Raw genomic sequence first — 24,629 nt, forward strand, 5'->3', positions numbered from 1 at the left:
CATGGTGGTACACATTTGTGGTTCAAGCTACTTAGGAGGCTGAGGCAGGAGTATCTCTTAAGCCTAGGAGTTTGAGACCAGCCTGGGCAACAGAAAATGACTGTTGGTACAAAAAAATTTAAAATTAGCTGGGTATAGTGATGCAAGCCTGTGGTCCTAGCTACTCAGGAGACTTGGGTCTGCGAGGCTGAGGCTGCAGTGGGCCATGACCACACCAAAGCACTCCAGCCTGGGTAACAAAGCGAAAAAAGTGTGAGCCAATAATTTTTTCAAAGTTGTTCAGTGTGGAGTTCTTTACAAAATGAGCAAAGTACAAAACTACTTAGATGTTGAAAAAATTGTGACTTGAATTATGGTATGATATTCAAATAATAAAAATGAAACCTTTGAAAAAATTTGATGACAAAATTTATATAAAGTACATCACTTAAGCAATCTTCCTGTCAAAAGTTACATGGAGTACAACTAAAAAGGTTTCTACACATGATTTTTAACTGACTAGAAGTAAATACTTCAAGAAGTTAACAAAGTTTTCCTTATAGGTTGGTAGAATTCCGGTATGTTCTGTATTTTTCATTCTAAATTTTCCACAATGCATACTATCTTTATTATCAAAAGAAAATTATAAATGCTATTTGTGTATATTTTTCACATCACACGAAATCTGTTTTTAACAAACACATGATAAAATTTATGGAAAGTTTCTCACTTTTAAGGTCCATATGTAGTAAATCAGTTGGCCAACTGAGAAAATAAGATCATCATAAAAGGAAAAACCAGAATATTACCTGGCTCATTACTCCTGTCCGAATTCCCCAAAGCATTTCACAAGTGACTATTATTTTCAATTTCACTATTGTCTAAGATACAGAAGAAAATAAAGTTTGAGAAGCCAGTGTTCCTGAAGAACCCAGCTCTTTACTTACCATCTTCTGCTAAGACCTTGGCTGCATCTTTATCGTCTTCCCACTTTCCAGCCACGAAACAATCTCTGAGACTGTTCATAGCCTTATGCAGAAAGGTGAGTACTTAGGTGAGATGTTCCAATCACTCAGCAAAACAACTCTAAGAAATGGCAGTAGGCAACAACTTGCCTTTAAATATTTCCCACCTTCATGGATATTCTCATTCCAAATGAGTCTAGGAAATAACTTTACCTTTGATGGAGACAGTGTAACTGCAGAGATAAAACACATTAAGCAGCAGATAGGGAAAGTATTAAATACTACTAGTCTACTAACCTCATAAGTAAACAAACAGATAATTACTAATTCAACTAATTTTCAATTGTATTAAGGTTTCTAAGGCGATGCAATGAGACAGTAGTTTACAAAGTTGGTCTTGCTATTTGTTAATCTAAACCTGTCTGTTTGAAAACTTAATTCCTATAAAATGGGAGAAGATATTTGTAAATTACGTATTTGATAAGGGACTTATATCCAGAATATATAAACAACACATACAACTAAGTAATTCAATTTTTGAAATGGGCAAACAATATGAAGAATATATACAAACAGCCAATAAGCACATGTAAACATGTTCAGCATCATTATTAGGGAAATGCAAGTCAACACTACAATGAGATACAACTTCACCCCCTCTAGAATGGCTATAATCAAAAAGACAGATAATAACAAGTGCTGGTGAAGAAGTGGTGAAACTGGAACCCACATACAGTGCCAGTGAGTAAGTAAAATGGCACAGTCACTTTTGAAAAGAGAAATGAGAGAGTATAAAGCAAATGAATAATTATGCGATTCTCTAATTTCATCATCTTCTGATTCAACCAAGGAATAATTCTCTAGTGGAAGAATGAATAAGATGTAGTCCTGAATGTGAACTGGAAATATCTGTATGGACTCTCCTAGTTCGGGTCACTGAGAAGGCCTAGAAGTAATGACCAACTCATGGCAGTAAGCATTCCTATACCTAGGCTGTCATGTTGAAATACCATTTTGTACTAAAATAAATCAGGACTTCTTATGGGTGATTCCAAGTGCTCTCTCATATCACAGAGCAAGAATTGATCCAGAACGACTACGATTGTAACACAAGGTCTCAGGAGCTGGTGTGCACAGACTCTCACAGGCCACAGGTGGGATAAAGAGGAGCTTCAATAACGGATAACAGGTGCAGGAGCACAAGGCACATTAACTACATTTATATCCATGACATCACAGTGATACTTACAAACAAGTATCCTTTGGAGAATCACTCCAAAAACTGATTAAAAAATCAAGCACGGGCCGGGCGCAGTGGCTCACTCTTGTAATCCCAGCACTTTGGGAGACCGAGGCAGGTGGATCACAAAGTCAGGAGTTTGAGACCAGCCTGACCAACATGGTGAAACGCCATCTCTACTAAATACACACAAAAAATTAGCTGGGCATGGTGGCGGGAGCCTGTAGTGCCAGCTACTTGGGAGGCTGAGGCAGAAGAATGGCATGAACCTAGGAGGCAGAGCTTGCAGTGAGCCAAGATCGTGTCACTGCACTCCAGCCTGGGTGACAGAGCGAAACTCCGTCTCAAAAGAAAAAAGAATCAAGCATTTACCCTACATACATGGAAGTGAATAGTAGAAGAGGAAAAGTTTCTCTTTAAAGTATTACAGCTAATATATAAAGAGAAATGATTGAATAGAACACCACCACTCTACGTTCTTAAGAAATTGATGGTTCTAGGCATTGAGCACCAACAACTGATAACATCTAACATCATTAAAAGGACACAACCAGTCTGTATGCGCCTCCTAATGAGAAAACACCACCACTTAGGAAGCAGTTTTGCTGAAAAATAAAAATCAAATTTAAATCCTGTCCAACTGCTAGATGTTTTGTCTACAGGGTAACTACAAATACATGGCTATTTAAATTAATCTTAACAAAGATTAAATAAAATTTAAAATTTAGTTCTCCAGTCTCATTAGCCACATTTAAAGAGCTTAGTAGCCACAACCCACAGCTCAGATACACATTCTGCTCATCACAGAAGTTCTATTAGTATTGCTCAGTACCCATTCACAGGAAATACAGGAGGGCCTGTGAAACTGCAGAGGGATGCAAAGCAATCCACAAAGTCCAGAATACAAGAAATTCTGCAGACCAAAGACTTGGTTTCTTAAATAAAATGTAACCAAAAAAAAAGAAATGGGAAGGAAAGATTGTTGACTAAAAGTGTTAAAAGATAGAGTGAAAAACAGTAATGAAAATTCAGGTCAAAGTAAACTATGATGCTTATGGAAGCATGGAGGAAGAAACCAGGAAGAAAAGGAAAGCATCACCTTAAGAGGCTGGACAATACCTCCTTCTACAGGGAGGAAGGGGACTGTGGCTGGTGTCACAATTGAGCAGCAATGCTTGATTTCCCAGCCTGAGTGTTGAGTACAGGGATATTCACCTTCTGGCAACCCATTAAGCTAAACAATTGTTTTTACGTGGTTTTCTATATCTGTATTAAATTTCACCATAAAAAATGGTTAAATAAAATCTCATAAAGCGCACTAAGTGTTATCTGGCGAATTACAATAGGCAGTATGATAGCAGGGCCTCTGTGAGAAGTGACATCTAAGCCAAACTGAATTGACAAAAAAGAAGGCAGCCTTTGGAAGATCAGAATATTCTAGAAGGGAATACAGAGAAAGGGGCTGGCATGATGGTTCACTCCTGTAATCCCAGCACTCTGGGAGGTTCCAAGGCAGGAAGATCACGCGAACCCAGAGTTCGAAAGTAGCTCAACATGGTGAAACATTATCTCTACAAAAAATGTAAAAATTAGTCAGGCCTGATGGCTCATGCCTATAGTCCCAGCTACTGTGGAGGCTGAGATGGGAAGATCTCTTGAGCCCAGGAGGTTGCGGCTGCATTGAATCATACACTTGTGCCACTACACTCCAGCCTGGGCTGCAGAACAAGACCATATCTCAAAGAGAGAGAGAGAGAAAGAGAAGAGGTCTCAGAGGAGGTTGAGCTGTGGTGAGTTTGAGTACTGAATGAATTCCAGTGTGATTACAAAGTGGTGAGCTGCAGGAAGAACATTTAGAGGTATCACAGATTTCTCTATGCTTACAAAACAGTAGAAACTATAAATGTTAACTCAGGGGTGCTACATATATCCCAGTGATAAGACAAAAAATACATCTGATGTATAAAAACTTATGTGCAATGCTTCAAAATAAAGATGCACACTACTGTCCACACTGCAAGCTGAACCTGTCCTCCGTGGGCCACGTACATGGTCTAACTAAACTCAGAACATGTTACTGTTTAGGATGCATGAAGTGCCCACTGCAATATCTGGGAGAATGACCTGTAATCTTGTAAAAAGAAGAAGCCAACAACAGGTAAGCAATATTGACATCAGATAATCTTATTCTAAAACAATTCTCTAATTCTCTATTAAATCAAATATACTACCCAGCCTTACTTCCTCTAAATCCCAGTCATGGGGGGCCTCCACAAGAAATCTGGAGTAGTCCAAAGAGTCAGCCTTGTGCTTCCACTCTCTGTCAGGCTGGTTGACATGAAACAACCCTGCAAGCTCTTCTTGGGTATCATGATCTTCCTCTTCATTATCTTCTGCCACTAAAGAGGACGCCATGGCAGAAAAGTGAGAACAAAAACTACAGCCCTGGAGCACTCATTGTTTTCGACAAGTTAGGCCATGAGTCTTCGAACTCAGGAACTGAGGGCCTCTGTCTGTGGTGGGTATGGCAATGGCCACATATGAGTTAGGCACTGAGAGGGCAGGGCAGTCACAGGTTAAGAGAGCAAGGAAGCTATTGCTCTACATGTGTGGGGCTCCTGCACTCCTGCATGGCAGCAGCTAAGAGGACGAGGAATGAGAATACTAGGGGTCAAGGGAGGGAAGGGACATTTAAAAGCAGAGCTTTAGATGATTAAAGAAGAGCTCTAAAGAGTGTTGAGCCTCTCATCACTAAGTGTACTTAGACAAAACCTGAATGAAAATCAGTTCACAACATCCCTCCCAATGCAGTGTGCTGAGCCCTAATGTCTCACCATGTGGCCTTGATCTTATCGTGCAGTAACCAGGGAGCACAATGTAAAAGTTCACCACTATCTATTTACTTTTGCATTAATTCTACCAGAAAGAACATATAGGTAAGTTTAATAAAGCATGAAATCAGAAGACAAGGGCAAAAGGGAGAACAAACTGTGTTATACAGGGTTCTCATTCTCAGAAAGGAAAAAATAAATATTTTTATGGTCAGAAATATTTTTCTAGCACTAAATTCTCAAAAAGTTTCTCATGAAGGACTTTTAAATAGGGGACATAACATGATGCAATGGACAGCATTTGCATCAAGTTTTACAGCAAACCCATTAAATCTACTTTATGAGACCAATGTGTAGTCCTCATAAGCTGATGATTAGAGACATCTGTCAAACATGAAATGTGATGGACAGCAATTATGGATGTCAACAATACCAGCCCAATCCTCCAACCAATTCCCTCATCTAAATAATCAGAGAAACTAAAACATTTCCAGCTCTGAACCAGAATTCTTTACCTGTCCCATAAATAAGCTTTCGGAGGTTTGGAGCTGCTTGCTGCTGCCTCAGAAAGGCCTCAGCTGCCTTTCTGGAAAGGTCTTCCTTCCACCTGAGGGCACCTGAAATGACCAATGCCAACCTCCAGTTAGGCTTGTTTACATGCCTCCCCTCCCTCAAGATCCATCCACAAGGCAGCATTTCAACAGTTAACAAAATCACAGAATCAACAGACCCCCAAATGGAGACATTCCATTGGGCACCATTTCGAGAGCCAAGTTCATAGCAGCAACCAACTAAATTTAAGCTTACCTGAGGTTTCTTTGGAATCATTATTTTCTTCCTTGTAATCTTCTTCCTCTTTGAGTAAATCTTCTATATCACTGGTCTCATCAATTAAGTTCCTTGGCCCCAGTTTCTGACCACTGCTCACTTGAGAAGGCTTTGAAAGCTTTTTTCTAATAGCCTTTTCATTTTCTGAGTCCTCTTCCTCTGCACCAAGTGAGGAGCTTTCTTCAGATTCATCTTCAGATGCAAATACCTCTTCAGCTGTGCAATGCCCAGAATCGGAAGTGAGGAGAACTGCTTTCTTCATCAGCAAAGACTTCTCCAGATTCACATGGTCACTCTGGCGATTAGCTGGCGACAGCCCTGCTTTACTACCTTCTCCAACAGCCTTTGATTCTGAAATGCCCCTCTCTCCTGCAGTGCAGTCCTCTTCTTCACTGCTTTCATCAGCCTCCTCTGCTTCCCCTTCTTCCGCTGAGCTCCTCTCAAGGTCATCGTCACTATCAGCAAATGCTGGCAAATCCATTTCACTGTCTTCTTCCAACTCTCCAAGTTTCCGTCGTTTGACGCCCTTATCAGCCATATACTGATCAGTCATCTCAGCATCTTCCTCCTCTTCTGCTTCCTCATCACTAGAGCCGTTTTCCAACTCGTCATCTTCGGACATTTCATCATCTTCTTCATCACTATCTCCAGATTCATCTTCATCTCCAAAAATGGCTTTCCGACGCATTCGCCCAGTTTTTAAGTCCATTTGTTTTTCCTCCTTTGGCATCAATAGCCTGTATTACCAAGGAAATACAAAATAATTCAATTTGTACATTAATCAGCTAATCTAGAAATGGCAATACGGTCAATGAAAAATACAAAGAAACAGAAAATGTCAAGGAATTGTTTAAGATGACATAGCATAGGGAAAAAATGATTTGATAAACAATGGAAGAATTAATAAGCAAACTCGGGCATGGTTCCCTAATACCACACTTCAAAAAAACTTAGAGAGAGAATAAAGGAATAACCCTTAAAAAACAAAAATCTAACTTTAGAAAAAAATTGCTCAAAAGGGAAGTGAGTGTTTTGTAGATTTTTTTTGAAAGCTGATTAATTTCTAAGCTAAAAATACATGATCTTTAAGAGAAATGGCTGAGTCCAGGCCCAAGGCAGAAAGAAGGCAAAATGAGCCTGGATCCTCTTGTTCTGTCAGAAAGTAAGAAATGCTCAAAGACTAACAGAGACAGTTGAAAGGACACAGGAGACAGGCTGAAGGCTCCTGCGGCCAAATCTGGGACAGCATAGGCATCAGGAAGAATAATGAGAGTGATGGAAAATAACCTATGGAACAAAACGCAAGTGCATTAGTCAGCAGTGATATGGAAATAAAGGGGAGAAGTGAAAGCTCTTTGTTAAAAATGCCAGCTAACAAATGTAGGAGGAATGACAGAGGAAGAACATACATTTTAAGTCACCAGTGTCATAACTGATAGAGAAGAATCATCAGGAGGCTAAAATCACAGTATAAAAGAAAACTGTATGAAGCTATTTAATGTAGCAAGATATATAAAATTATGAAAACATAAATTTGAAAAAACTGAAAATCACACCAAAAGAGAAGGATAAGTTAGAATACAGCAATAATAGGCCAGGCATAGTGGCTCACATCTGTAATCCCAGGACTTTGGGAAGCCAAGGCAGGAGGATTGCTTGGGCCCAGGAGTTCGAGACCAGCCTGGGAAACACAGTGAGACCTAATCTCCAGGAAAAAAAAAAAAAAAATTAGCTGGGAGTGGTGGCGCACTCCTGTAGTCCCAGCTACTTGGGGGGCTGAAGCGGGAGGACCACTTGAGCCTGGGAGTTCAAGGCTGAAGTGAGCCCAGATCATACCACTGCACTCTAGCCTGGGAGACAGAGCAAGATCTTGTCACACACACAAAAAAGAATACACCAATAATAACAAAATGGTGACTACATAAAGACTGTATAGAAAAAGGAAATGCTCAGAATATAGAAATAAAATTATATGTTATTTTAGACTATTAGAACAGAGTATTCTTGTAGACAAAGATGACTAGAAGGATATACAAAAATGAAAATTGCTAGTAACCTCATTATAAAGGAGTGATCTTTCGGTGAACACTTCGTATCTGTCAGGCATTCTGCTAGGTAGTTTATGCACATTGTAACAAATTACAAACTAGATAACCTCAAAATTTTCAGATAAATTTTACTGGGAGTCATCAATCAATACAACAAAACCAATGTTTTGCAAACATTGACCATGTATAAAGGTATACAGATTCCCAACCCAGACTGAAAAATAATTCACATAAGACATACATCCATGGAAACCTACCCACGGGAGATAATACAGCATAATCTAAATAAAACTTTCAGAGACAAGGCATGTGGCTTCTGGACAGGCACAAACTCCTTGACTCTGCTCTAGTGTTTTGGCCACCAAAAGAAAGCCAAGTGGCCTCACGTCTCTTAAAACACAAAAGGCAACCTATGGAAGATGGCGTGGTATTTGAGGAATATTTGGGGTCTGTTGAAAAATGCATCCATGGCCGGGCGCGGTGACTCAAGCCTGTAATCCCAGCACTTTGGGAGGCTGAGACGGGCGGATCACGAGGTCAGGAGATCGAGACCACCCTGGCTAACACGGTGAAACCCCGTCTCTACTAAAAATACAAAAAAACTAGCCGGGCGAGGTGGCGGCGCCTGTAGTCCCAGCTACTCGGGAGGCTGAGGCAGGAGAATGGCGTGAACCCAGGAGGCGGAGCTTGCAGTGAGCTGAGATCCGGCCACTGCACTCCAGCCTGGGTGACAGAGCGAGACTCTGTCTCAAAAAAAAAAAAAAAAAGAAAGAAAGAAAAAAAAGAAAAATGCATCCTGTATTTTATTTCAAGAAAAGACTCCCCTGTAATGTCAGGTAAGTGAAGAGCCCTCAGAGACACATGCACACACAAAGAAAAACAAAACAACATAGAATGAATCCCACCAAAATGTGTTATGATGGCTGAATTATGGGTGATATGATCTTCTGTAATACATCTTTTTATTAAAAATAGAAAAAAAGCAGACTTACCCTTGATTATCTATATCCTCTGACCCAAGTGGCTTGGAATCAGAAAACAGTGTCACTCGACTTGAAGCCATCTTGGCATCAATGGTGGAGTAGGTAGAGATGAGACTCTGGACCAATTCATGGGTGGGCCCCACCTCGTCCTGTCAAGATCACCAAGAAAGAGCACGTGAGAAAAGCACAAACATCCTGGAGAGACACTGGTTTCACTCAGTTTCTCAAAATTATCTTAGACACATTTCCTAAGAACCTTTCTTAATGCCTCAAAAAGCAGAGAAGAAAATCCTTACAACAAAGCTTGAAATGGATCCCCATCTTCATTAAACTTTTCCAAAGTTCAGGGAGTATATAACCTGATAACCTAAACACTTAGCTAAAAAAACCTCAGCTCCAATGCTACAACAATGCTAGCTTTTCTAACATTTTAAAATAACCCTGATTTTAACCCAATAAAATTCCACTTCAGAACTAAGAAATAAATATTTGAAATCCACTTTAAAATACAGAATGAGGAGACCATTGTGAATGAGAAAAAGACCAATGAGAGCTGAAAAGCACACTGATTTTGTACAAACAGGGATGGGCCGTGCAGGCACCACATGGCAGCAATGCCTGCGCTGGGGCCATGGATCAAGGAGGAATGGACAGGACTCTTCTGCTTGGTACAATGAAAAAAAAGCATTCTTTTTATCCTATATATTTACAATATGCATTTGGGCCTTTGTTATAAGTACAAGAGAAAAATCTTCAATAAATAAAAGCTGACTATATTATTTTTTGTGATTAAAAAATAGATTCAGAAAGAATAATGAGAGTTCAGAGAAATGACTCCCATCTCACTGATACCTGAAAACCGTGGCTGCCACCAAGGTCAACATAGACAGCGTCTTTGTCATACAGCACACCCCCAACTCCAGAAAGAGGCGCATAAACCAGCTTCTCCTTCTCATTTAAACAGCGCTTCTTTTGTTGTTCAGGAAGAGCACAAGGGTCTGGGAGGAAACTGATGTCACTCACAGCAAAATCTCCTACCCCTGGAAGACAGGACCAAAAGCAGGCTTCAGCTGACAAGAAGTCAGAAGTATCTACTGTTGACTGGGGGGTTAAAAACGAGCCATAGTCCAAGGGCTTAACCCATGACCCTAAAGAAGGGCATTGTGCCACACTGGAACAGTGGCCCTCTAGCTACAAGACAAGAGGTCAGAGAAGAGGGGATTTGGTAACACCTCTGCAGGCCTACACATAGCTGGGTTACTTTAAAAACCTCCAGCGAGGCCATCTTCCCTTGTTTAGTCATTTCAGTTTTCCTGAGAAATGAAGTCATCCCAAGAATCCTATGTGTAATTCTAGTATGTTCTACAACAAGAGAATACCTGGCATGTGAATTTGGCTTTTATTTTTCAAGTGTGCTCCTCTTAAATAACCATAAAGTGACACCTTCCGGTCACATTTGATGTTTGTTCGGATATCCTCTGGGTTTGTCAAATCTTCCATCCTAGAAAAATAAACTCAATCATGCAGCAGAAATGAATGCCAAAGTTCCTATACCTCCTTTCAGGTGTCAATGACTCATCACACTATTGTCCACTAAGCACATCATTTAGAAAACTAGAAAATGCAGAAATAAGGAAGCACCGTTCACCATCCAGCAGCGGAAAAGGGGTAGGCACACATTGTGTCTCTAGGCTGAAAGTGACATTTTCATTCCAGAAGACACCAGACAGAGAGATGATGTCCACCTGGGGTGGTGGGAGAGTGAAGAACATATTTAGAAAATCCCTTTCTGGAAGATGGGAAGCCTGTGCTTTGGGATTTTTACTGTGGCTTGGATTCTGGCAGGTGGAAAAAGGGTATTCCAGGCTGAGAAAACCACATGAGGAAGAGCACAAAGGAAGGAAACTGAAGGCACACACGAAGGACTCAAGCACCCGGGCACGAAGGCGGCATCACTCAAAACTGAGGCTGAATGTAGGATGGGGCCACACTCTGTAGCCTTAAATGCTTCCAAGTCCTCCCATTTTCCTAAACATCTTATAATTAATTTACTCCCAAAGGCACAGCATCTTTGAGCAACGATATAAGTAGACATTTTCCATCAACTACACTTCTACCTCCACTATTCAAATCAGCACAAAATGAATCCTATCACTGTTCTTTTTCTAGCCTTTTTAGTTTTGAAATATATGGCCCAGGAAGCAACAGTTTACAGTCATGTTTTACCTGTCTGCCAAGATATAAGGGTGAGAAGTTTGCCATGTGAGAGGCCTAAACTTCATAACTGTAATAAAACGGCCCAGATTGTGGATTTCTTGGTTTTGATATTCTCCATGCACCATTCCAGAAAGGTAAAACAGCTTGGCACCCTAAACATTAGAGCAAAATTAAAAATTAAATTTCAATTAAATTCTCATCAATACAGCAACAAAATAAAAGTTCTAAACAAGAAGCAATCCTAAGAGGGGAGACTTCCAGCAAAGCCACCATCCTGAGGCTTCCAGGGCCTTGCTGGCTTCTTTCAGGACTTATTAGAACCCCACAGAGGCAGACTGCTCTGCAGTTGAGCCGGGGCATCCATCTAAGTAATGGTGAGGAGAGGGAGGTGAGGTGTCTGAGCACAGAAACGGTTTTGTGGCCAATGGACCAGAATAGTACAGAAAGGAAGGGGCAGTGCCTGGTCCTGTAACTAGGAGAAATTTCTGATGTATTCTATTATATAAAATCCTGACCCCAAAACAGCCAGACACTGCCTGGCGCAGCAGGTACAGAGACAAATGAGATACACCAAGAAGCCCAGAACAAGCACTCTCTTGAGGGAAACCTTCCAGAAGACTGAACACACACACAAAGGAATTCAGCAGGCCAGAGACTAAACACATACACAAAGGAATTCAGCAGGCCATAGACTGTGAACACGCATACACAAAAGAATTCAGCAGGCCAGAGGCTGAACACACACACAAAGGAATTCAGCAGGCCATAGACTGTGAACACACACACAAACAAAGGAATTCAGGAGGCCAGGGACTGTGAATATACACAAACGGAATTCAGGAGGCGAATCCTAGAGAGACGTTTAATAATGTCTCTTCAGTAATTTTACTTTTTTTTTTTGAGACAAGAGTCTCACTCTGTTACCGAGGCTGGAGTGCAGTGGCGTGATATCAGCTCACTGCACCCTTTGCCTCCTAGGTTCAAGCAATTCTCACTTCTCAGCCTCCTGAGTAGCCGGGATTACAGGTGCGCGCCACCACACCCGGCTAATTTTTGCATTTTTAGTACAGATGGGGCTTGGTCATGTTGCCCTGAGCTCAAAACTCTAGGCTCAAGTGATCCGACTGCCTCTGCCTTACAAAGTGCTGAGATTACAAGTGTTAGCCACTGCGCCCGGCCTCTTCAGTCTATTTTAAAAGGATTATACTGCTAGTATCCAACAATCATTTCTCCTCTTACCGGGTAAACTTCTGTCCAGAACCTGTGTTTTAATCGCTTCTTTGTCTTCTTCAGTTGCTTATTATGCTTGAAGGAGTCGAGGTGGGTGAGAACTCCCATAATTTTAGGAAAGCCATGTACTTGACAGATGTTTAGAAACTCAAATGTTTCCATTTCAAACCCAAAGCTGGCATCTATAAGCATCAGTACCTAAAAGCAGAACACATCATTTTTCAAAGAAACTACCAAAACAGACCACTTTACACTAGGGGTGGCAATTGGCCATGGGCAAAATCCCGCCCATCACCTGTGTTTGTAACTAAAGTTTTATTGCAACATAGCCACATTAATTCACTTACATCTTGTCTATGGCTGCCTGTGCACTACAACTGCAGAGCTAAGTAACTGCAAGAGACATGGCCCACAAAGCCAAAAATATTTACAATCTGGCCCTCAACAGAAAAGTCACACTCCAGACTAAATCAAATAACTACATAGGCATCACCCAGACAGAGAAACCACCACCCTCTGACTTGCTCTAAAAGCCAACCATAAGATGATGTCCACTAGGATGCAAACTTCAGTTACAAGAATTTTAATGTATGAGAAGTAACTCAGAAAAGGCTGGGTCTCACCTGGCCCTTACCTAAGAAATTCTAATTTAAAGAAATCAAGTTTTCTGTGAGGTATTTTAAAGCCAAATAACAGGTCTCTGACATCCAAAGAATGGGAAGAAAGTGATAATCAATGAAATATATTAAATATGTACAGAAAACCAATCTCTTCTTTCAATCTCCTCATAGAAAAAATAAATCTGTTTTTCGCTGAGAAGTATGCAGTGGAAACCTCTATCTTATATGTTAATTTGGATAACTCAATTTCTAAGAAATTTTTTTTAAATAGCTGCCATTTTAGAATTAGGTCAAAAAAACAGTAAGATTATGATGAATGGTAGTCTATAAGAAAATATAAGCAGCTGAGACCAATTTTTAACTTTTAAGATGCTTCAAAGATGCAAAATAATTTCAGAATTGATTCCTGGAAACTTCTAGTTTTAAGTATTAAAAACATTTCTGTTCTTATCTTTGCATAGATAACTAAAAATAACAACAACAAAAAAAATGGAAACAGAAAGGCCCATCTTTGATTAAACTAGGAAACATTCAAAATCCGAAAGCACAGAATATATGAAGGTGGGCTTGTGAGAAAGCACAGCTGCCACTGTGGACTGAGGCAGCAAGCACAGCTTTCCAGCAACACTGGACCAGCTCAAAGGACAGGTGAATATCCTCACACTACATTTAAAGCCACACAATGCCAGGGGGCAAGCAGCTGGTTGTAGGGTCAGGAATAACGGGGAACAAACACTCCCTCAGCTGCCAGTCTTTGTCATCTAAGCCAGGGTTACTCTCCTAATCCACACATGCACGTACACACCCAAATTCACGTATTGTGTGTGCCTTTGCTGTACACAGGAGGCTTTGACAACCCACAGCAGAGCAATCAACATAAGCTAGGCTAAATAAATTATGGTGCCTCCATAAGATGGAATATTATATTAAAAAGGAGGCAGAGTTACAGTACGTACTTATTATATACCTCCAAGATACATTATACGAAAAAAGCAAAGCATAGAACAGTGTGTAAAATAAGCTACCATTTGTGTTTTTAAAGGGTGGTATGTGTGTTTATATGTATCTAGAAGGATACTGCTCTGCAGGGATCTGAGAGACCAGCCGTTGGTTATACCAAGGAAAAAGAAAAATGCACATTGTGTGTATCCTGCATTACAGTTAGAGTACTTTACCAAATGTGTGTGTTCCTTTTGAAAAATCTTTAAAAGATTTACATAAAAGGCATCTCTCTCAATGATGGATAAGGGGCTGGGAAGGCGAGCAGGGAGGGAGGGACAAAGAGGGAAAGGTTAGCAGGTACAAAAATACAGTTAGACAGAATAAATTCTGGTGTCCAACAGCACAATAGGGTGGACTATAATTTACCATATAATTCAGAATAACTACAAGAATGAAATTGAAATGTTCCTAACACAAATAAATGATAAATGTTTGAGGTGATGGATATCCTAATTACCCTGATTTGATCATCACACACTGTATGCTTCTATCAAATACCACATGTACCCCATAAATATGTATAACTATTATGTATCCATAATAATTAAAATAAAATTAAAGGCATCCTTAATATGTATGTCTTTAATATTAGAAACTTGCTACATTTTACATAAAAGAGAAACAAATGACTTCTATGAACTATTTTGATCATTTCAAGTACATAAGATTCAGTAAACTTACACTACATTAATAATAACACTTATTTTTACTAATAGTAGCATTACATGTTCAAAATTTGAATGTTATTTAGTTTTCCGACATTACAATGGCACAACTTTAAAATCTGTATTACTTTTTACTTTATATTTTAAGAGTATTCCTGGGCCAAAGTATAAAATCTGTAGCTCTTTGTCACCAAACAGCTGTCTAAAAAAACCCAAGGTATCTCTCACCCCACACTTCCTAATCAATATGGCTTACTTTTTTGCTAATTTGTTTTTATTTTTGCTAATTTAAAACATAAGTTAATAGAATACCAGAATAGTGAACATTATCATTTCCATAAATGCAAGAGTGTGTACATTTTCCATACACTGAGTACTGTCTAGATTTTTTATTGCTAAACTCTGACCACTTCTTCAGGGCAATTCATGTACTTACTTTAGCATTATCATTAAGGATGAAGGTTCTGGAACCATCAGGAACAAGGGTCCCATCTTCACACAAGTTATTTAACTGCTGGGAGGTTCTATTTCATCTTATGTAAACTACAGATAATAACTACTTAACTCAAGGGTGCATCAAGGATTTATGTAAGCTACATTTGTAGAAAGCAGTTAGCATAGTGCCAGGAAGAGTCCAAGAAAAAATGGTACTTACTATGATATATTTGTACATATATATGTATACATATTAATGAGCTCTTATTAGTTGTGTTCATTAAAGGTTTTCTCCATCCTGTGATTTGCTTTTAGATTTTGGAATACATTTCATTGTGCACATTCCATTTTTATTATTAATATAACAACATTTATTACCATAATTATTATCATCAATTCAATCATATCTACTGTATCACTGATGATGACCATGATTCCTTTAATAATCATAGGACTCTCTTCCCTTCATCATGGGATAAATAACCTATCACGATGCTGTAAGTCTCCATCAGCACCCCAGGCTGCCCCTGTTGACTTACCAGATCTGCTACTTTAGCCAGATCAATCATCATGTTAATATCACACCCGCATTCAATAATGGTGAGTCTGCGCTTTTTACCTATAAGTAAAAAGATGAAAATTTTACTTTAAAAAGATCCTGAAAAACTCTAACCATCAACTCTAATTTTCATTTTTTAACTGCATCCAGTAAAACATCATATAAGTTTATAGGAGTGTACCAGAAGTTCGTTTTTATAGGCAAAACTGGTAAAATAAAATAAATTCCATTCTGTTTTTCTTACTGTGTTCTAAATTTAAATAATACTAAAAGTCTACCCAGATGAATAAAAGTGCTCAAACGGGGAAAATTCTGACTGCACAGGCTCCATGATAACCATGATCCTGCTGTTCAGCTGCAGGCCAAAGTCTTTACCTCTATCAAAACTTCCCGTATTCCCACTGTAGCTACAAACATCTTCAAACATAATGCAACAGAATATTCATAACAATAATTATTTCTAAATTAAGGTAAAAAGAAAATGGTCAAGAAAATATGGGCTGGGTGCAGTGGGAGGCCAAGGCAGGCGGATCCCTTGAGCCCAGGAGTTTTGAGACCAGCCTGGGCCACATGGGGAAACCCCATCTCTCCAAAAAAAAAAAGGGAAAAAAAAAGAAAAATTAGCCAGGCGTGGTGGCATACACTACTCAGGAGGCTAAGGTAGGAGGATTGCTTGAACTTGGGAGGCTGAGGCTGCAGTGAGCTGTAATCATGTAATCACACCACTGCACTCCAGCCTGTGCCACAGAGTAAGACTCTGTCTCAAAAAAGGGAAAAGAAAATATGGATGTTCCAAAGATAAAGAAAAGCCTCAATCCAACTATACTATTGCAATGACAAGAGATTTCGGACTGCATCTTCCCATTCTACCACTGGAAGTTTGTTTCATTTTCCCTCAAACTTGGAAAGGTCACCATCTCCCAAAGCAGACAATTCTCATAGGAAAAAGAGAACACTCGCACTTCCACCAGAATGTGGCTTCATAAGGCAAGCATGTGCACATTTTCAGTGTGAACATTATTACATACTTATCTCCGGGAACTTACCCATTTCTGAAGCTATAGCCAACTTAGTAAAAGTATAAGAGAGGTAACACGATATGACAATATTTAACATGTTCCACTCAAGAAAACAACAAACGCATGCATGTCCCTCAGATGACAACAGCCACGCCAACTCTGCGTCTGTGGCGGCATCCCCTACCTGACACAATCGTCACAGGGCCTCTGATCTCGGTCAGCTTCTGCCGGGTGAAGTTCCGAATGAGGCATTGTATCAAAGTGCTCTTTCCAACTTTTGGAGGCCCCATCACCACTACCACTATTGGTGGGGGCTCCAGTGGAGTTCGATCAACCACTGGAATATGATGCTTTTTTGTCTTCAAATCCTGAGTCCTATTCATTAAAAATAAAATAAATAAATAGTAAACTCACTTTCAAAATAGAGTAAAAGGTATCAACTTTATAAGTAGACTTTTTTAGTACATTCATATATATGAGTACTTTAGCACATTTTATTGAGAGGACAACAGACAATACATAATTAACTTGTCAGTTATTAACTTGTTAACTTCTGGCCCCATCCAAATAACTGCTGTTCAATAAAGATGTAACAAGACGACTTCAATAGCATAGAGAGCTGAAAATTAAACACTCCTTAAATTATCTGTTTTAAGAGTGATTTTAATAGTTTTTTAAAAAACCAAAAGGTAAATACCGAGGCAGTGCATCATAACAGAGCAGAGGCTCTGGAGTTAAATTTGGCTCTCCTACTTAATGGTTACATGATTGGAGGTAACTTGTTCTCTTGACCTCAGTTTTCTTACCCATAAAATGAGGGCAAGAATGATTCCTACTCTGGTAAGGCTGCTGGAAGCATTTAATTGAATAATGTTTAAAGTATACCGCTAGGCATATCACAAGGACACACTAAATAAAGCTATGTTAGTATTAAATACTGTAATTTTTGTATTTTATATTACAACTATATAAAACATACCTGGGGGGAAAAAGCACACTTATCACCATAGAAACAGTTTAAAATTTAGGAACAAACAAATTCTATAAATTCTTGCATCTTGGGCAATAAACACCAACCAGTGTGCAGATGCTGGAGGCAAGGCAGCTTCTATGGGAAAGCTTCTCACGTTTTAGTGAAAGCCACACACCACGCATCTCCATGTCCTTTGGAGCTGGACTAGACTCATGAATCCAAATGTCACCTGTGAGAGGCTCCTACTATTTAAAAAGAATCAATGGAGGAACGACCAGACTGTACCCTAACATACCTGTGAAAGGATCGAGCCATCCGCACAGCAGACTGAACTGCAAAAGCTTTGGGATTTCTCTTCCGGGCATCTTCTTCGTCTCCTAGCTGGAGATCCTGCAGATGCCGCTTCTTTTTCCTTTCAGCTTTGGGCCCACTGTTTTTCTTTCTGTGTTTTTTCTGGTCCTTAGTCTCCATTGTGGCTATTTACCAATAACAAGTAACTCTAACCTACAAGGAAGAAGGTTGGGGTAAAGAGGTGGGAGAAGCATTTTACAATCCAGGCAATACCCAGGGAAAAACAGTAAATTTCATTTATTTCTTTATGAAGAGATGATGTATTTATTTACTGAACAAGGGTAGAAATTGCTTAACCATTGCCAATTTCATTTCTCTCTGTTATGCTATAAATTAGATGAGTTACCTCTCCTAAAGTTACATTTTATTGTTGTTACTTTTTATTCATCTTAAGTGTCAACATCAGCAGTATCTATTTCTGCAAGGACAGAAATATTCTATATCTGTATTTTTCAGCCATTTAGCCATCAGCCACATGTGGTTACTTACAATATACTTAGGGAAACTGAAAAACTGAATTTTTAATTAATTTCACTCTAACTCTAAAGTCACATGTGGCTACCACACCGGACAGCTCAGACCTAGGTATCAACTGGAGTAATGAAGTGGTTTCCCAACTTAAACTAAAACTCAAATTTTAATAAAAAATGTAAAACGTTTTTATGAACTTCCAATATGATCGCAGTATTACTTTTAGTACCTGTTGGCTCTGTGAAACTCCTAAATTACCACTTACTTACATACATTTGAGAAATAGCAATATCTTAGCACATTTTATAGAGTACAACAGACAATATATAATTAACTTGTCAATTATTAACTTGTGAGATAGGACTGGTTCTAGATGATACCTGGAGACCCCATGAACTTACAGAGACCCTTCCAGTGATTTCTGAGTTACCTGGGAATCTGTGGCTAATAAATTGGTAATCACTGAATTAGTGAGTTTTTTTAAGGAAATCGGGCTGCATAAAATCTGACAGCTTGATTAAAAAAAAGGGGGGAGCAGGATGCCATTTCATTCAATTAAGGTACTGTATTCATTCTGTTTAATAAATATTTTGTCTGTCTATGATGTGCTAGGCACTGTGCCAGTAAATGGATACAGCTATGGTCTGACTTGCAGAGGAAATCCAAACTAGTATCTTCCGCGCCATGCAATAAGGGCGACACTGGAAGGCTGCACAGGGTGCTACTGGAGCACGGAGGTGAGTCAGAGGCTTCCCACAGACCCACACACCAGCGGAAACAGAAAGTCTTTATATATCACCATAATGTCAAGAACACTGGCCGGGAGTTAGGAGAGCTAGGCGGTAGGAACGCTTTGAATCTGAAGAGCTGTGTGATTTCAGTGATTATGTTTCTTCTCCGCTATATTTTAGTTCGGAACTTGTACTAATGTTTCTTTCCCTGTCCTTCTTCGGTGGGAAAAGCACAATTTCGGGTCAACAGATCCGGCTCAGGTCTAAGTCGCCTGCCGAGACCACGTCGCCAGGAAACTACGTCTCCCAGCCACCTTCCCTCCCTGTCCGGGCTCTCTGCAGGGATTCATCCGGTCACTCTCCCAACTACCACAGGACACCTCCTGCAGATGAGAAATATGCCGCTCCTCGGGAGCAAAAATGACCCAGAGGACCAGGGAAGGACCTTCCCACGCGCACGACTCGTGATCTTCCCAGTGCCCCAGAACCAGCGACCCCACCGCCGCCTACCCTAGCCCGCTGTACTGAACCTGCTGGCAACTGCGACTCCTCAACTCAGCATGGACATCGCCGGAAACGGAAATTCACCGTCGCGCCGACTCGCCGGAGGGAAACAAGAAGGCAGAAAAAAGAGACCGGCGTGGGGACGGCTTTCAGGGCCTGAAGAAAGACTGCTGAAAAGCTGAGTGCGGACGCAGGCGCAGTCCACGCAGTGCGTTTCACCGGGTCCGGGTACCTACCGAAGCCGCTCCACCACGCCCTGGGAATCCGCGGCCTCAACTTCCGCAGTGGGACTCTGGAGCGGCGTGCACCGCGCTCGCCCAAGTCCTCGCCGAAGGCCAGGGCGGCTCTGCGGCCTGGCGCCGGTAAGTTAGTGTGGTGCAAAAGCCGGAAGGAGATACATTTGGTCTTGGCCTCCCGGCAGTCACCGTGCCAGGGACGAATGGACTATTGCTCGATTTGGAGTCCACTTCCTCCTCTTTAAAAATGACAGATGAGGGGGATCTCGCGTTCTGGAGTGCCCTAAAGCCCTCTTTTGGCAGGGCGCGGGGTCTCAGGCCTGTAATCCCTACACTTTGGGAGGCCGAGGCGGGAGGATCGCTTGAGCCCCGGAGTTCAAGACAAGCCTGGGCAACATAGGGAGACTATCTCTCTCTCTCTAAAAAAAAAAAAAAAAAAATTAGCCGGCGTCGTGCCGGGCACCTGTGGTGCTTGTGGTCCCAGCTACTCTGGTGGCTGAGGTGGAGGATCGCTTGATCCCAGGAGATGGAGTTTACAGTGAGCTGAGATGAGCCACTGCATTCCAGCCTGGGCGACAGAACAAGACACTGTCTCTAAGAAAAATAAATAAAATAAGGCCCTCTTGCCAGGACCAACAAACCCTGAGGGCAGGGACAAACTGACCAAGCCCAAACTGCCTCGCCTTCCCTGCTCCCAGGAAAGGGCTTTCCCTGAGGGAACAGAGCATCTTGCCATTTTTTTCCTGCACAGCTTTGCCTTCCCAGGGATCCGCTCATTGCCACCTGAGGAAATGCCTTGGAGTCCATCTAATCCCCAGCCCAGGTACTTGGGACGCCTACAGAGCATACATTGTCAGAGGATGTATCTTCCTGTAGTCTTAGAGGGTTTCTTTTCAATATGATCCCGCTGGTGCATTCAAGGCTCAATTCTACACCAAAAACTAGGCCCACTCCTGTCACGAGAACCCCAGGTGTCAGGTCCTCTCACGGGCACCTTGTTCTTGCCCTCAGCAGCCCCCAGGTATTCACTCCGCATATACTATATACTGGGTGCTGGACTAGGGAGGCTACCTACTTGGCACATGCTTCTCTTTCTGTGAAGAGCTTAGAATATTGTAACTTCTTCACACTACACCGCTTACTTCTTGAAGATTTCAGTATCCAGGTAGATAATCCTTCCAATGTCATTTTGGTCTCATGAAGCCCACTCCGGTCCTCTGCCCTACCTTAGCTTCCCCCTCCCTCCATGATCAGACCTTAGACCTTGTCAGGTCCAAGGACTGCAACCCCCACAGTATCCCACTCTGACCACCACCTCCTGTCTATCCAGGTCACTCCCTATACTGCCCTGAAACAAAACTCCTGCAACCTTACCAGCACCTCCAATCCAGATCTTACTACCTGTTTACTGTTTCTTCCTTCCTTTATGGCCCTCTCTAGTGAGCCAGCTTAAACTCCATGGCCAACCATTCTCATTGATCCCTTGCACACCTCCTTAAACTCATGCACCTTCCTGTCACCTTCTATCTGCTTGGTAAGATGGGAGCCCTGGATAAACCCAGCTCTCCATCTATTCCATGCCACAACAATGCAACTAAACAAGGCTGGAGGAAAACAGGACCATGCCAGCAGTCCTCACTTTAATCATTCTTTGCCTGGTCTATTCAATCTCCCATTGTTCCAAGTGAGTATTTCACACTTCCTTCTCTCTGTTCAATCCTTCCCACTGCCTCTCCCTTCCTTGCCCCCTGCTTTGCTAAGAGAATAGAAGTGGTCAAAGTCTTCCACAGACTCCCACCTCCACCTCCACTCATCTACCTCCTATTGCCTGCCTGTGACTTTGGATGAACAACCGCTATGTCCAGCCAAAGAATCCTGCACTGGACTGCTGAATCCCATCATCTCTTACTGCTCCAGGGTGTCACTCCAGCCAGCCTATCCTTTCTCTAACATCAACAGTATTTCCCTTTCTACTGGACTCTTCTCATCATCACACAACATGCGGCTATTTCTATCATCTTCAAAACAAAGAAATTACTCGACCCTATTTCCTATATCAGGACCTGCACCTTTTCTACGTTCCCTTTTGCAGCAAAACTTACAAAAGAACAGTCAATACATACTCTGGCTCCTCTCCTATTCTCTTTGATTCACTTGTCTCACAGGACTCCACCTGCAGCCCTGGATGCTCTTTCTCAGCTGCCTTTGCTGGTTCCCCTGCTCTCACCTATTTAAATTAGAGCAAGGCCATAGGTTTCGGGCTTCAGTTTTCTTTTCTTCTGTGTCTATACTTATTTCCTGGATGATCTCATTCTGTCTCAGTTTTATATTCCATCTGTATCAGTAATTGTTATGTTTTGGGTCTGTCCCTGCCCAAATTTCATGTGGAATTGTAATTCCCAGTGTTAGAGGTGGGGCCTGGTGGGAGGTGATTGGATCATAGGAGCAGAGTCTTCATGAATGGTTTAGCACCATTCCTCTAGTGCTGTTCTCGTGATAGAGTTCTCACAAGATCTGGTTGTTCAAAAGTGTGTAGCACCTCCCCGCCCCCCACTTCCTCCTGCTCCAGCCATGTGAGATATGCCTACTTCTCCTTCAGCTTCCACCACGATTGAAAGTTTCCTGAGGCCTCTGCGGAAGCTGTTATGCTTCCTGTGCAGCCTGCAGAATAGTGAGCCAATTAAACCTCTTTTCTTATAAATTGCCTAGTCTCAGGTACTTCTTCATGGCAGTGAGAGAATGGACTAATACAGTTATCAATTTATTGCATCTCTGCTATAAACTCATTCTTCATTGCCTGCTCTGCAAAAACGGAACTGGGCCATTTAAGTATTTCCTTCAGACATGATGTTAGGTTTTGTCAGTAGAGAGCAATGGAGAGACCTTGCAGGCGAAAGCAGACTTTGTTCCTGGTTCTCCTATGCTCCTGGCCTGGCTCCTGGAGGTGGGTGTCTTCTCCAGAAACCCAGTGGCCAGTGCCCAGCAGGTCCCACTCCTCCCACCAGCTCCAGGCAGTTTTGTTATAGAGTAACTCTTCTGAGACACCGTTCCTTTCCCCAGCACCTAAAGAAGTATTTCTAGTAAGTTCCAGTGACATAGCACCAGTGACTCTCCTGACATGCAGAGGGCCATGACTGGGTTCCTGTGATGAGGTGCAGGGGAAGTGCACTAAGAGGATAGGACTCTCCTGGGCTCTCTACCTCAGCCCTAGACTAGTGGTTGCTCCTTCTATACTTCCTACTAGTCTGTGCCTGTTTACTCCACTTCCCTGTTGCAATTAACACTTCTTTATGTACACGTTTCCTGTTCAAATGACTGTGGGGCTTCTCTTTCCTAATTAGACTCTGACCAATACACTATCATTTGCCAACGACTCCCAAAGTTTTATCAGTGACTCAGACCTCTAACCTGAACTCCAGCTGCCTCCATGACATATCCATTTGGATATTTAATAGACATTTCCAAAGTGATATGCCAAACAGAACTCAGGATCTTCCCTCTCAAACCAACTGCTCAGCAGTCTTATGATCTCAGTTGATGGCAATTCCATCCATAAAGATGATTAGTCAAAATGCCTCCCACACACCTTTGTGCGCTTTTTCTATCCTCAATTTCCAATCCATCAGAAAATTCCTGTTGACTCTACCTTTGAAGTATAACCAGAATCCAACCACTTGTCACTACTTCCACTGCTACCCCTTTGGGCTGTGCCCCATGCAATCACACAAGGATGACTGTGAAACCTTTCTCTTGGCCTCCCTGCTCCCACCTTTGCCCTTGAACAGTCAGTTCTCAATGAAGCAGCCAGAGGGCTCCTGTTAAAACATAAGGCACTATTGGTAATTTAAATTGGTATAAATGCTTTGGAAATGATTCAGCATGTCTATTATTACTGAGCATGCACTTACCCAGTGAGCCAGCAACAGAAGTAGATACAGAAAGGCACATAAGAATGTTTGGCCGGGCGTGGTGGCTCATTCCTGTAATCACAGCACTTTGGGTGACCGAGGAGGGTGGATCATGAGGTCAAGAGATCGAGATCATCCTGGCCAACATGATGAAACCCCGTCTCTACTAAACATACAAAAAATTAGCTGGGCTTGGTGGCACGCACCTGTAGTCCCAGCTACTTGGGAGGCCAAGGCAGGAGGATCACTTGAACCTGGGAGGTGGAGGTTGCAGTGAGCCGAGATTGCACCACTGCACTCCAGCCTGGCAACAGAATGAGATTCCTTCTATAAAAAAAAAAAAAAAAAAAAAAAAAAAAAAAAAAAAGAAATGTTCATAGCATTATCCAAACTGGGAAAAACCCAGACATCCACCAGCAAAAACCTAAAGACAAAACTGTAATATATATTTGCAATGGAACTGTATAGAACAATGAAAATAACCACCACATGCACCAACCCAGAGGATACTTAGCGAAACAAGCCAGACACAAAGAAAAACATATCAGTTGATCCATTCAAAGCTTGAACCCAGGCAAAATTAACATGTGGCAACAGAAGTAAAGATAATTGTGACTTTTGTGGAGGAGGGAATGTACAACTGTTCCCTGGGTGAGGGCTGTTCTGTTGCTGGTGCTAGCTGATGAGTGTGTTTACTTTGTAACTATTTACTGAGCTTTAATATGGCAAACTGTACTCCTAGCTATTTAGCCAACTGACTTGAAACTTATGTTCCCACAAAAATATGTATAGCAGCTTTATGCATAACTACCCCAAAGTGAAGTCACCAAGATG

General features: G+C 41.4%; 1 protein-coding gene across 1 annotated transcript in view; it reads right to left on the bottom strand.

The window, feature by feature from the left end:
- The window catches only part of LOC117083270 (ribosome biogenesis protein BMS1 homolog), a 49,208-nt gene extending 28,854 nt beyond the window's left edge, over positions 1-20,354 (bottom strand). Inside the window, 13 exon segments of the mRNA XM_033210729.1 lie at positions 927-1,008; positions 4,426-4,583; positions 5,531-5,632; positions 5,823-6,580; positions 8,884-9,023; positions 9,727-9,914; positions 10,254-10,375; positions 11,101-11,243; positions 12,331-12,519; positions 15,583-15,662; positions 16,806-16,996; positions 17,890-18,098; positions 19,678-20,354. Coding sequence (XP_033066620.1) covers positions 927-1,008; positions 4,426-4,583; positions 5,531-5,632; positions 5,823-6,580; positions 8,884-9,023; positions 9,727-9,914; positions 10,254-10,375; positions 11,101-11,243; positions 12,331-12,519; positions 15,583-15,662; positions 16,806-16,996; positions 17,890-18,065 — 2,329 coding nt within the window. The 5' untranslated portion in view covers positions 18,066-18,098; positions 19,678-20,354.
- Between the last annotated feature and the right edge of the window lie 4,275 nt (positions 20,355-24,629).

This window comes from Trachypithecus francoisi, unplaced genomic scaffold (assembly GCF_009764315.1).
Source record: "Trachypithecus francoisi isolate TF-2019V2 unplaced genomic scaffold, Tfra_2.0 Contig00316, whole genome shotgun sequence".
Taxonomy (NCBI): domain Eukaryota; kingdom Metazoa; phylum Chordata; class Mammalia; order Primates; family Cercopithecidae; genus Trachypithecus; species Trachypithecus francoisi.